Genomic DNA, 13,072 nt, shown 5'->3' with positions numbered 1-13,072 from the left:
GGGACCGGGAAGCCGGAACGGGACCGGGAAGCCGGAACGGGTCACCCGAGCCCAGCGGGCTCCGCCCCCTCCCCGTTTCCCCTCCGCATGCGCGCAGCGGTGCCCTCCCCGCCTCTCCTGACGTCATCGGTCGGCGCGCGGCAGCATGGCGGCGGTGGGGCGCGTGGCGGCGGCGCTGCAGGAGGCGGGAGCGCTGCGCTTCGGGGACTTCGTGCTGAAGAGCGGCCGCGCATCCCCTGTCTACATCGACCTCCGCAGCCTCGTCTCACACCCCCGCCTCCTCTGCCAGGTGCGGGGTCAAGCCCGGGACCGGAGGGGTTGTGGGGGGGAGTTGTCCCCGGGACGCCACTGAGGCTGAGATTGTGGGGATTGAAGGGCCGGGCTGGGCTCTGCTCTGCCGGCTGAGAGGGACCGGGCTGCCCGGCAGCGCCCGCCTCTGCCTCAGGGTGCTCCTGTGCCCGCACCCGGGAGATCTCGGGGCTTCTGTGGAGGGGAAAGGGAAGCAGGGGTGCGGTGCGGTGCCCAAGCCTCTCCAGAGAGCCTCTCCCTGGGCTGGGGTCGAGGTCTGCCCGCCAGGAGCCCGCTGGGGATCCCCGCCGGGCCGTCTGCCCCCCGCGGCTGTCACCGTGCGAAGGAGAGAGGGGTTCGTGTGTCTGCACTGCTTCCTTTGGTAATACGTGTGTTGGGTGATGATCACTCTTTAAAAAGCACCGTGTTTTCCCTTTCAGGTCGCAGATCTTCTCTTTCAAACAGCCAAAGGTGCTGGGCTCGAGTATGACTGCGTGTGCGGTGTGCCTTACACAGCGCTGCCTCTGGCTACAGTTATCTGCTCGGAACACCAGGTTCCAATGCTCATACGGAGGAAGGAAGCAAAAGATTATGGTAAAACCTTCACGTGGAGAGTTCCTCTCTACTTGTCCCCTTGTTTGTGGGAATTACATGTTTGTGTTTCTGCTGTAACTCACAGTGTTTAATGCAACCACTTCAGTTTAAAAAGCAGCCCCTTTCCCCCCCACCCTAAAATAGAGCTCCCACAACATCCCATCCTGGCCAGGCTTTCCCAGCTCTTTGCTGATAGGTTGCAGCTTGAATCCTGCTGGTTTGGTGTAGGATTGGAGACTCTTGAGGGGAGGATGTGTTTTTCATTTTTTTGGCTTCAGCAGTGCCTTTTTTCCTTATCACCTTTACTGCAGTTCAGGGTGATTTTCCTCTTCCAGAAACTCAGATTTATGTAACTCAGTTTGTCTGATGTGCTGAGACAAGTGCCACATTTCACCCCCAAACAGATTTTTGGTTTTGCCTATCAGCTGCAGGAGGAACCTTTCTACTGTCATTTTGATTTACCTCTCAAACATCTTTTTCTTTCCTATCCTGTAGTTAGTGGGTGTGGTGGATCAAGTAAGAAGCAGTTTGCTACCCCATGAATTTTTTGATCTTGAGAGAGGAAGGGGGAGAGAAGACTGAAGCATGAACCTGGTGTAGCAACTGGCTTTCTGCATGTGATAAGAGCTGTACTCTTCCAACAATATTCAATTAGAAAGGAGGTTTGTCACAGCTAAACATTACTCATGTTTTAGTGTGCCAGACTTGAAAACATTTTGCTGTTCCTACTCCTGAAGACAAGTCAGTTGTGATGGAGATTCCCAGTGTCACATGGATTGCAAAGTTAGGTAGGGGTGTTCTCTGGACTGTCCTCTGGGATTTCATGGTCTAAGCACTGCTGCCTGATTTTCACACCAGCTGCTTGCTGGGAAAGCCACGAATCCTTTGTTGTTGAGCCCCGGGGGGCCTTTCATGGGCACGTGCCTGTTGTTAGTAAAGGCATTTGGGGCTTTACTCCTCCTAATTGTTCTAACAGGAGCATTAAGCACAGAATACTGCCTGTGGGAAATAGGAAGTATGCCAGAGTACCAGTAACTTTGCTGCTTTAAAGATATTTTTAAATAACTGGAGAAAATAGGTCTGTAATTCTGATCATTCCATTCACCGTAATAAACTTCTGCGGTCATTTTACCCAGAGATTTAACTTTGTGTCAGTTTTGTTAATGGAGTATAACTTCTGGAAACACAAAGAAGTATTTTATTAACTTGGAGAAACAGCTGTCTTTATGAACTGAATTATAAATCAGTGACTGAGCTGTGATAAAAACTGCAATAACTGAACTGAACAAATTACCTCTCCATGCTGACAGTGAATGTGAACTTCTGTTCTGCTGAAGTCCTGTTCCATTGGACTTCAACAAACACTGCAGCTGTGCTTTTACGTGGAACAAATGCAATCTCTACATTAGCATTGCAAGTTAAAAGTTTTGATACTTTCACTTTTTTGGGGGGGGTCTGTTAAACTTTCTTCGTTTAGTGGAGTGTTTGCCTTTTATTTTTCAGGTACTAAGCGGCTGGTAGAAGGGACCATTAATCCAGGAGAAACATGCTTGATCATTGAAGATGTGGTAACAAGTGGATCTAGTGTACTGGAGACTGCTGAAGTTCTTCAGAAAGAAGGATTAAAAGTCACAGATGCCATAGTGCTGTTGGACAGGGAGCAGGGTGGGAAGGCCAGGTTAGAGGAACGTGGAATTCGCCTGCACTCTGTGTCCACGTTGTCTGGGGTGCTGGAGATTCTCCAGCAGCAAGGGAAAGTGGCCATCGAGATGGTTGAAAAGGTGAAGAAATTTATTCAGGGAAATGTCTTTGAGCCAGTGGCTCAGAATGGTCCCGTTCCTGTGAAGAGACTCTGTAAGGAGCTGAGCTTCAGTGCTCGTGCCAAGCTGCCAGGGGTGCATCCCACTGCAGCCAGGCTTCTTGCCCTCATGGAGAAGAAACAGAGTAACTTGTGCCTTTCTGCTGATGTCACCGGCTCTGAAGAGCTGCTGCAGTTAGCTGACATCCTGGGCCCCAGCATTTGTATCCTGAAGACTCATGTAGACATCCTGAATGATTTTACCCAGGAGGTAGTGAAGAAGTTGAGAACTCTCGCAGACCGACACGAATTCTTGATTTTTGAAGACAGGAAATTTGCAGACATTGGAAACACAGTGAAACAGCAGTATGAAGGTGATTATCATCAACCTCGATTCACTGTAACTTTGCTGCTTGTGTGTGTAACTGCAGCACTGGCACAAGTTGCCAGGAGAGATTGTAGGATCTCCAGCCCTGAAGAAGACTCAAGGGGATGAGGTGCTGAGCAGCCTGATCTGGCTTTGAAGTTAACCCTGCTGACAGGGCATGACCTCCAGAGGTCCCTTCCAGCCTAGACCTTTTTATGAACCTATGGGTGCTCAGTAAGTACTCCTGAGGACTTGTTTGCCATGAGAAAATGCAGCACAGCTTGTTAAGGCAGCCTGCTGCTGTACACTTGTATTTGTGTTGCAGCTTGCATTCCATGCTGCATCTGCAGCTGTAGAATGTTTTTTTCCTGAGATATATGTCCTGTCTGATCTGCATGCTGTATTAAAAGGTTACACCTGTGACAGTAGATTTTTAGGTTGCCATAAATGTCTGTGGTGAATACTGAAGGCAACATGCTAACAAGTGTTAGAGAAAAGTAACACCAAGGGATTTTACTTTGTGATTAGGCTGTTAGCAGGACTGACTCATGAGACCAAGCTTGTAACTGTCAAGCTCCAGCAGTAAAACTGTTCTTTAAAATATGAGTGATTTAGCGTGCAGCTTGTTTTGTTTGACTTGTGTTTCCTGTTTAATACATTGCTAATAACACTTTGCCTATGTCTTCCTCCCCATATTCTCAGGTGGTGTGTTCAAAATTGCATCCTGGTCAGACATCATTAATGCCCATGTGGTTCCAGGCTCTGGAGTGGTGAAAGGGCTGAAGGAAGTTGGTTTTCCTCTCCAGCGTGGCTGCCTCCTGATTGCTGAGATGAGTTCCCAAGGGTCACTTGCAACGGGGGAGTACACAAAAGCTGCAGTAAGTCTTGTTTGGGGTTAAAAGCTGGCAAGGTGTTGTGACAGAGAGGTTTTGTGTATTTCTAATATTTGTACTTACAAAAGTCTCTCCAGCTGTATTAGTTTTTTTTCCTGTGGACTCTTGTAATCTGACATTGTGGTGTTTAAAGGTTGCAGCTGTAGGCTCATGGTGTATGATGGTCAGAGTTCACCCTGTGAATTCTGGTAAACATTCCAAGTTTGCTATTTGCCCTCCTTCCTTTTTTTCCTCTATGCATTAAATGTCTAATTGGTTTAAATTTGTTTGTTGCACTTTTTATAGCACAGAAAGAAACATAACATTCTGTAAAGAAAAAAAAAAAACCCAGGTGTTTCATAGCCCTTCCTTGTGAAGCTTCATGTGTGAAAGGGTGGATGAGAAATAGAGTGCTAGTCAAGCTTAATTTTGGATGTATCACTTGTAAATATTTACTGATCTTCTTCAGGTACAGATGGCTGAAGACAACCCGGATTTTGTTTTTGGGTTCATATCTGGATCTAGAGTTAGTAATAAACCAGAATTTCTTCACTTAACTCCAGGGGTGCAGCTGCAAACTGGAGGTAACTTTTTCTGATCTACTCTTCTGTGAAAAAGGGACTTCTGAAGGGGTTTGGTTGCTCATTCTCTGGCAGGAGGAGTCTGTGTTTGCCATTGTGGGCTGCTTCCTATATGTATGGGTACACTCATCCTTTTCCTGGGAGCTCTGGAAGGCATCCAGCATGCTACACAGCTTGGTTCATATGTACCACCATAAAGCACAGTCCTGAAAACATGTGAAATGTATTTAAATAGGTGTTAAGTTAGGTGCAGCTACTCAGAAGGAGAGGAAAAATCGTTTACAAACACAGTAACATTGTGGATACTGATGGAGATGCAGCATCAATGAGTTGGAAGTCTTGTGCTGACTAAACAGATTGTCACTGAACCAGGTGCAGCAGTTGAGTTTCTTCACAATACTTAATTCTTATGAAACCCAGAGTGAAATAAGAAACTTTCACCTGAATGTTTGGGGGTTTTGACTCAAGGGCCTAAATATTATTGCAGTAATCCCCATCAGTAACTTCTTTGGTAACTCTTTCATCTGTTGTGATTTATAAATAATGGAAAAGAAGGTGCTGTCTATAGAGTTTGATCTGTGTAATAGGAGGTTCATTAGCTGGAGAGGTGACAGCTGGAACAACATACCTGTTCTCTTGTACAAACTAAAAATGGTGTCTCTGTTTCAGGTGATAACCTTGGACAGAAGTACCTAAGCCCTGAGGAAGTTATTAGCAAAAAAGGTTCAGATATTATTATTGTGGGACGTGGCATTTTGTCAGCTTCAGATCGTCTTCAAGAAGCAGAGAAGTACAGGAAGGCAGGTTGGGAGAGCTATGTAAGCAGGCTTGGTGTTGATGCAGAAGACTGAAAGCAGCCCACTTTCCTAGTCAGGAAGCAAAGCTGGTGGAGCTGCAGTTGTGAGGCTTCCTGTTAAATATATGAACACTTCACCCAGTCAAAAACTGCCCTTCTGGAGAAAAACCTTTTACTAACTACATTATTTTTATTTGCATATAGACAGGTCAAGTTGTACAGGCTGTGGTTGTTGTAGTATTTGAATGTATGAAAGCAAAACTTCATGTGCAGTTTTTGCCTTAATCGTTTTACACCACTGAGAAACAGTGCATGGAACACTCCAATGGTATTTGAGTGGCTTGTTGTTGCCTTTGTTTCTTTTCCTCACTCACAAATTCCTTCTGGCTGAGGAAACTATTTTTATTGTTCAATAAACTTCACCTGCAGACCCAACCTGCTGCCCTGTTTATAGGGTTACTCAGCTCTGCTGTTTTGAGGGACCAAGTATGGGTCTGGGTCTCTGTCCCACACTGTGAAATTGAATAACATGGTGTTTAATAAATACGTTTTTGCAACTGTTTTCCTTTCATTGGATCTGTGAGTATTCCATCTGTGTCAGTGTGAAAGAGTGTTTTCAGAACCCCATTACAAAAAGTAATTCCATTTGTGACTGCAGGAAGTGCTCATGATTCTGTTTACAGGAGCTATAAAGAATTTGTCAGAGCAGCTTGTTGTGTGCTTAATTACAATGGAGCTGTTGATTCCTCTAATGAGAAACAAAAAGGTGCTTTGTTTATTGACTTTTTTTGTTACAATAGCTGGAATAATTTCTGGAATTTCCATTCTTCATGGTGAATACAGAGTAGAAATACCTTGGATGACTGGTTTTTATTAGAAAAGATGGAATAACCTTGAATACGTCTTGTATGTGTGGTGGAAATGGGTCTTCTTATGGCCTTAGAAATTGGTTATTATGGAGAGAATATTAAAATTTACTTAGCATGTGTGTTTTGTTTGCCTTTGGTCTATGATTTGGTTCACAAGTTAGATGATGTGTCATACAAAATCTGAAGAACTCCCATCAGGAAAGGTGAAAGGTCTTGAAAGGTGAAAGGTCTTCTCTCCACTCTTCATACCTGGAACTTGACACTTGAGTGTGTTGTCTTGTTTCACTGCAACAGTCTGAGTCGTGTTCCAGTCCAACGTCAATGGTGGAACTGGGATTTATTTACTATCTCATCTTAACTGTCTCGTGGCCTCCATGGCTGTAGCAGACAAAAGACATTCTCACTTCAGCTGTTTTGCAGAACGCTACGTTTTCCACCAGAGGGAGCTGAGACTCTGTTTTTCGGGGTAGTCGACGCCCTAACTCTTACACAGCTGTTTCTAGCAACGGTACCGACTCGAGGTATGTTTAGGATGAAAATCTGTGGTTTTCAGCAAGTCACAATCTTGCTGATGCCTTCTTGAAAGAGTTTACTGCAGGCTGGAGTTCTGTGCTGTGTGGTGCTGTTGGGTCACTATGATACAGTGCCAGCAGAATTTTGTGGGTTTTGTAATTTCCACTAATAGTGCCAAATTGTGTTAAGCAAGTGGCTGACATCTGCACAGCTGAATCCCTTAGCGAGGTCTTTTAACTTATTAGGTTTCTAACTGAAAAAAATAGAAATTGGATGTAGAGAGGTGGATGTGATCTCATATCCAGTCACTTTTAGAGGATGTTAGCAATTCTTTTTCTTGACAAAACAAGTTCTGAGGAACTTGATTGTAAAACTTCATTTCCCAGCCCCTTGTTGTGGATTTGGTAAATCATCCAGAAAGAGCTGGCTCTTCATTTGACACCAGTGTCCCAAACGTTTCAATTAGTAAAACAAAACCATGTTACCTCCTACGTGCATTCTTCTGTCAGAATGATTATAATAAACAAGCGTGTGCACTTTCTTTGAGGCACCTGAAAGTGATTAAAAATCCATTTCAAATTAAGAACAAATGTTAATTTCCTTCCTTGTCTTCGCTGCTCACATTCATCTCACAGTTCCTGCTGTTGATCCTGACTGTTCCTAACATGGGAACTAGGTCACAATTTACAAAACTCATTTGCATCATAATATATGAATCTGAAAGTCTTACTGTTCAGTGCCTGATCTGATGGAGTCTGAGGTAGAGGCATATTTATATTTCTGGGTAACCACATGATTTATATTATCTGGCAAGGAGGCATTCAGACAAAAATGTAATCCTTAATCTACTCTGAAGTATGGCTTATAGCAGAAGGAAAGGTTATCACCTTTTTTCATATTAAGACTGTGACGAGGCATTGTCAGTGTTTGCAGCAGGATGAGGACTGACTTGCTGCTATTTCTGAACAAGTCATAGAGGGGGCTGCGTGAGGGACCAGGACAAGTTGGAACCATTAAGGAATTGTTATGTAGCTATTGAGAGTTGTGTGTAAAGTTCACTTTATCTCCCCGAGGTTGTGAGTAGCTCTCTTTAGCACGAGGAGTGCTGTGTCAAGTACAGTGCTTTATTTGGACTTAAAATTCTTGCTAGATCTTGATAAACACAGCACCAAATTAAAACCAGCCGAGTTAATTTTTTTTTTGTCCTGAGAAGTATGATTTGTGTGTCACAATATCAACATTGCTTTATTAACCAAGAATTGACAGCTCATATCATAGTTTCCACAGCCTATTCTATGAAACTTTCCCTAAGCCTTAATCCCAGAAAACTAACTGCATCACTTCCCTTTAAATTTCCTTGGGAAGCCTGTTGCTGTGGATTTTTTTAGCAAGGGACACAAACATTACATGTAGGGAACAGGAGCAAAGGAATGTGAAACAGCCAGAGGAAGTTTGTTTGCAGCTCTGAGTTTTGGAGGTCACTGTCTCAGTGAAATGGTTTGATTTGGTTTGATTTGGGAGGCGGGTGGCGGGGACTGGGCAGGCTGGGTGGTTCATTTGTTTGTAATCATCACTCTGTTGGTTCTTGGTCAGTCTGCCCCGCAGTGACACACACAGCTTCGTGTCTGGACACTGCAGCAAATGAAACCTCAGCCTGGTGCCTGCTCCAGCTTCAGGTTTTCCTTTGAGTCTCCTGGCAGGCACTTGCAGGCTGGGAGCGGTGACCCTGCCCGTCTGGGTTGACTTTGTCCTCAGGCTTGGGTCTCTGTTTCTGCATGACCCGTGCCCTCCTCTGAACTTTCTCTCATAAACTGGGAGTCAGTCTGGGAAAATGCAGGGTTGTAGGTGGATGCTGGCTGGTATGGGGAACAGGGGGGAAGCCTGAGCAAGGCTGTAGCTGCAGAGGTCTTGCTTATAGCATGGTCTCCTGAGCAGAAGTGTGGTGACATGCCATAGGTTGTGTTTAGCCCAAACAGGTATTACAGGAGGAGAAGCTACACTAGTGCTGTCACTTTTGGTCTGTTCTTGAACAACTAATAGTAGCTCTACAAAAGATACTCTCAGAAAGAGGCAATATTCTGCAGTGATCCCTGCAGATTAGACTTTCTGCTTTGTTGAGAAGTATCATTTTAGGCTGATGGTGGGATCATTAGGCTCTTGGGTGCCAGACTCCCAGACCCAGAACTTTGTAATTGCTCATGATAAAATAGTTGCTGTGAGACCTACTGCTTTTCTGTTAGAGGCAGCATCCAAGCTATGTTAAAGGCCTTTTGCTCATATATGGCAGTGCTGTCTTAGCCCTGAAGCCTCACAAGATGTAACTGCCAGGAATTATGGCAATGGGTATTATTCAGAAAACTCATTCACTATATAACTAAACCATACGGCCTCTCCATGAGCAGTGTTTGCTAGTAGACTGTTGTAAATTAAATGAAGATACTGGAGCTTTATGTGCTGCTGTGCCCACTGTTAAAAATCTTATTTCTCCTGCAGAGCAAACAGCCTAGCCTGGGATGGCTGCCTTGACTGTGAGACACATTTTCCATGGTCCCATTGCAACCTGAGAACTGAGATTCACTGTTACCTGGGGCAGAAGAGAGTTTACTTTTAGCTGATTACTCCAGGGGTTCAAACACAGCCCTGTGTTGTCACACCAGGCTACAGCCAGGGAGTCAGCTCCAGTGCCACAGGAGCCAGGGCTGACATACATCAGTATCAAGGTTTGACATTTAACTTCCAACACAACCCTTGCCCTGTGGGTAATCAGGCCAGAGTGTTTAAGCCCACAGGTACAAATCAATCTAAGCTCAAGTTTGTACATGTGCTGTTTCCAATCCTGGGTGTCACTGAATTAGAATGAGCAGTTGTATTAATTACAAGTATTAATGCTACAGTTGAAATGACCCAAAATGCTGGTAGGGATACTTAGAGGAACCTACAGGTGGACACTAACTAGCTTTCACAATTGGCTGCTGTCACAGGTGAATGAATTATTAAGAGAAGTCATTGTTGTGGGGTTAATTAAGATGGTTTTATTAAGGATTAAATGATGATCAAATGGTAATTGATGATTGAATGAAAAATCAAATGCTAAGCAAATGATTAAGCAATAATTGTATGATAATTAAACAGTGATTTACCAGTGATCTGACAAAGATCTAAAAGATTAATAAAACATTAGTTTAGATGGTGATAGACAATGATTTGGACAGTTGTAAAACACTTTTACTAGTTATACCTCTAATAATTAAGCTATAACTGTATGTCTGTCACTAGCATACACCATACCTTTAGGAATAATGTGAAATGATGCTTACCTTGTTATAGACATCAGCTGCTGGGTAAGGAGTGTTTCAGCCTCAAGAGGTGCCCCTGCCCACAGGGTGATTGCCCTGTGCACCCTGCTGCTGTGCAGGGGAGCTCAGTGGGCTGGGCTGGGGGGCACAAACATCTATGTCACAAATATCTGTATCTATATCACAAAGTGATGGACTCGTAGCCCCCCCCTTGCTTGATGTGTGTGCAGGTCTGCAGCTGGAGCAGCTTCAGCATGGCTGAGTGATGCCTGCCCCTTGGTACTGCTCAGACTCAGAGGGGGGGCATCACAGATACCCAAAATCTTTACATCCTGAATTAGTTTCTTTGGCTTGCAAAGGAGTATTTGTGTGTTCATGAATACTACTTTTTCCTGAGGCGAGCAGTGATGCTTAAGCCCCAGAAACACCCACAGCACAGGGAAAAAGGCCCTGGTGAGCCCCATCTCCAGTGGCCTAGCAGCAGCAGCCTCCAGCTGTGGCTGGGGAGGCAGGAGGAGCTGGGGTTGCAGTGGCATCCGGATTCCAGCTTGGCCAGACAAGAGCTGACATTTTTCCATCACATGTGACCCGTCAGTGCCTTCTGCTGTAGTTTTCATTCAGGAATGCTAGCTGTGGTCAGGCTGCCTGTATTTACAGACACAAATAAACTGCTGCTGACTGTAATACACTATTCCCATGACTGCTTGGCACTGACCTTGCAAGGATGAAGACAGATCTGCTTACACAGTAAAGCAGACCCTTCTTGCTCTTAGCATCGTTTCTGTTTGTTTTGTTTTTTTTTTTTTTTAAGAGATACAACCTTGTGCAGAAGCTGAATTTGGGAAGGCAGAGCATGTAAAAATTAGAAACAAGAAATTGTTTCTTCTATTTATTTAGTGTGTCAGTGATATTTCTGCTAGCAGAAGTGACATGAAGAAAACTTGACCCAGAGGCTGAAGCCCTTCCCAGGCACAGCTGATGCTCTCCTCATGGGACAGACACCCATGGTTCTGCTCTGCACCACCTGTCCCAGTGCTGTGGGCAGCTGAGTGCTCTTTGCTGACAGCAGCCAGCCCTATTTCCTTTTTTTACCTGTATTTTTTTGGGTGCCTGGCCTGTGGCACCCTTCCCTCCCCTACTAACTCCTCATCCATGCTTGTTTGCTCAGCAGCTGAGTGTGCCCTTGCAGGGAAAGAAGAGGACTTGTAGCCCTGTCTCCAGGCCCTTGCTCACCTCCTTTTCACTCTCCCTACCCAAACCATCCCTTAGACATGAATCAAATTTTGTCTCCCCTTGACTGCCCTGACTGTCCAGGCTCTCAGCTCTAACCCAGCGTGCTGGGAAATGCCAAAGGGTGAAGGTAAGCTGCAAAGGAAAGGGGGGGCACTGCCTGTGCCTTTCCTTTCAGAGTGCAAAGGAAGAAAGCAAGGGGATTGGTTTAGTTTTTAATCTGCTTTGCTTGCAAGTTAATGGCAGCAGAGCTGTATTCAGGGTGTTTGCTTTGGGTGGCAAAGATTGTTTAAAATGTTTTTGCCCTTTGTTTCACTCCACTTTCCTTCCCGCTCCATGCCTGGAAAGGCTTGTGTGAGACAGTCACAAGAACAAAGATAAAACTTGCTCTGTGTACTTGTGATAATTATATTTTGACTCTTTTCTATTTTTCTTGTGTGATAGTGATGAAAACCTATCTTGCTAGCATGGCACAAGGCAGTGGGATGACGATGAAACACCAAATTTGCCCTGTGGATTCTCTTTCCCAGGCAGCAGCATTACTCCCAGGTATTCAATATGAAACACCTCAGCCTGCAGTCTTCAGTCTGGGCTTCAATATTGTGTAGGAACCATGGAGCTCTGAGGAGCTTCCTCTCTGCAGCTCTCAGCCCTGACCCATCACTGGCGAGGGTAACCCCATGCAGGGTGGGTTGCCCCAGGCAGTACCAGCAGGGAACCAGAGCTCTTGTGCTTGTTTTCAGGATGCACGCATCCTCTTCCTCTACTGGGGCAGATTTAGTGGCATCAAGTGGGAAGAAAGAGAACAACTTTTATTTGGGATTATTTTTTTTTTTTACCCTACCTGAGTAGCACTGATGCTGCTTGCATGCCACTTGCTGCATTCTTAAAAATCCCCATTTCAAGCTATTTTTAGTATGGTTTGCTGTGTTTTTCAGTGCTGTTGGTTGAAGGCAGGGGGACCATAAAGTTCTTGAAGGAGAGTTGTTTATACTGAACAAATGAGAGCTTCTGTTTATAAAGGCAAAAGCAAATAATAATAAATACAAAAAAAAAATATCCGGAAGGATGGGCCCATGGCCCTTTTCCAATGAGAAGAGCAAGTCAAAACAATGAGCACTATTTGTTTTCGCTTGTCCCTGGCAGGCTGCCTTCAGCTGACTATTGCATGATCTGTTCAGGGCAAAGAAACAGGAAAAAAAGAAAAAAACTATGAGAAAAAAACAGGCAGTAGCAATTGCTCCTGTTTCTCTCCATCCACAGCCCCGCTGCAGGCTGTGTGGGTTTAGAGCTGCAGCCAGGGTGACCCAAAGCCCAGCTCCTGAGGCAGCAGATGGTACTGTACTGATGGTACTGGAGAAACAGTTTTTGGGGTGGGAGGAGAAAGAAACAAAAAACAAACAACAAACAAACCCAAAGCAAAATGTATGTTGTGAAGCAACAGCACTGGGTTTTACCCAGCTCCCTTTCCAGGCAAAAGCTCAAGGCTCCCTGCTTTTTGCAGCTGGGCTCTGCTAGACCTCATAGTCCTCTGGTAAAGATCCAAAGGTCTGGATGAGCTGCTGTGTGTTCCCAGCTGCCCTCCTGCAGGCACCCGGGCCAGACACCTACTTGCACACCCCAAGGAATGGGTGTTTCATGTAGCTTTCTCATCCTAAACTCTATTTCCCTTGGGCTCCCACCAGTTCCCTGTCTGTTTAACATTGTTGGCATGGAGCAAGAGATCCATGTGGCACTCCCCATCCTGGGTCAACACCAGAGCATTAAATCAACCTACCTTCTGTGACAGTCACTGCAGCTCCAGCTCCTATTTTTATAGCCATGTTTTGACTGATAAGGCTCTATTAATAAATCAATCAGGCAGCACT

The 13,072-nt window shown here is 45.1% G+C and overlaps 1 protein-coding gene across 1 annotated transcript; it reads left to right on the top strand.

Annotated features, from left to right (window-relative positions):
* Positions 1-105: 105 nt before the first annotated feature.
* UMPS (uridine monophosphate synthetase) lies at positions 106-5,867 on the top strand. The gene is made up of 6 exons (XM_071746629.1): positions 106-289; positions 729-882; positions 2,386-3,054; positions 3,750-3,925; positions 4,389-4,503; positions 5,170-5,867. Exons 1-6 carry the CDS (start codon positions 146-148, stop codon positions 5,349-5,351), a joined length of 1,440 nt encoding a protein of 479 aa, XP_071602730.1. The 5' UTR covers positions 106-145; the 3' UTR covers positions 5,352-5,867.
* Positions 5,868-13,072: the final 7,205 nt, after the last annotated feature.

Source organism: Heliangelus exortis, chromosome 6 (assembly GCF_036169615.1).
Source record: "Heliangelus exortis chromosome 6, bHelExo1.hap1, whole genome shotgun sequence".
NCBI classification, from domain to species: Eukaryota; Metazoa; Chordata; class Aves; order Apodiformes; family Trochilidae; genus Heliangelus; species Heliangelus exortis.
This window is presented reverse-complemented; position numbering and strand designations above follow the sequence as displayed.

Excerpts from the sequence above, each read along its gene's own strand:
- UMPS (XM_071746629.1), top strand. The coding sequence starts at position 146 with ATGGCGGCGGTGGGGCGCGTGGCGGCGGCGCTGCAGGAGGCGGGAGCG. Across the intron at positions 290-728 it reads ACCCCCGCCTCCTCTGCCAG|GTCGCAGATCTTCTCTTTCA; the intron begins GTGCGGGGTCAA and ends TTTCCCTTTCAG. Across the intron at positions 4,504-5,169 it reads GGTGCAGCTGCAAACTGGAG|GTGATAACCTTGGACAGAAG; the intron begins GTAACTTTTTCT and ends TCTCTGTTTCAG.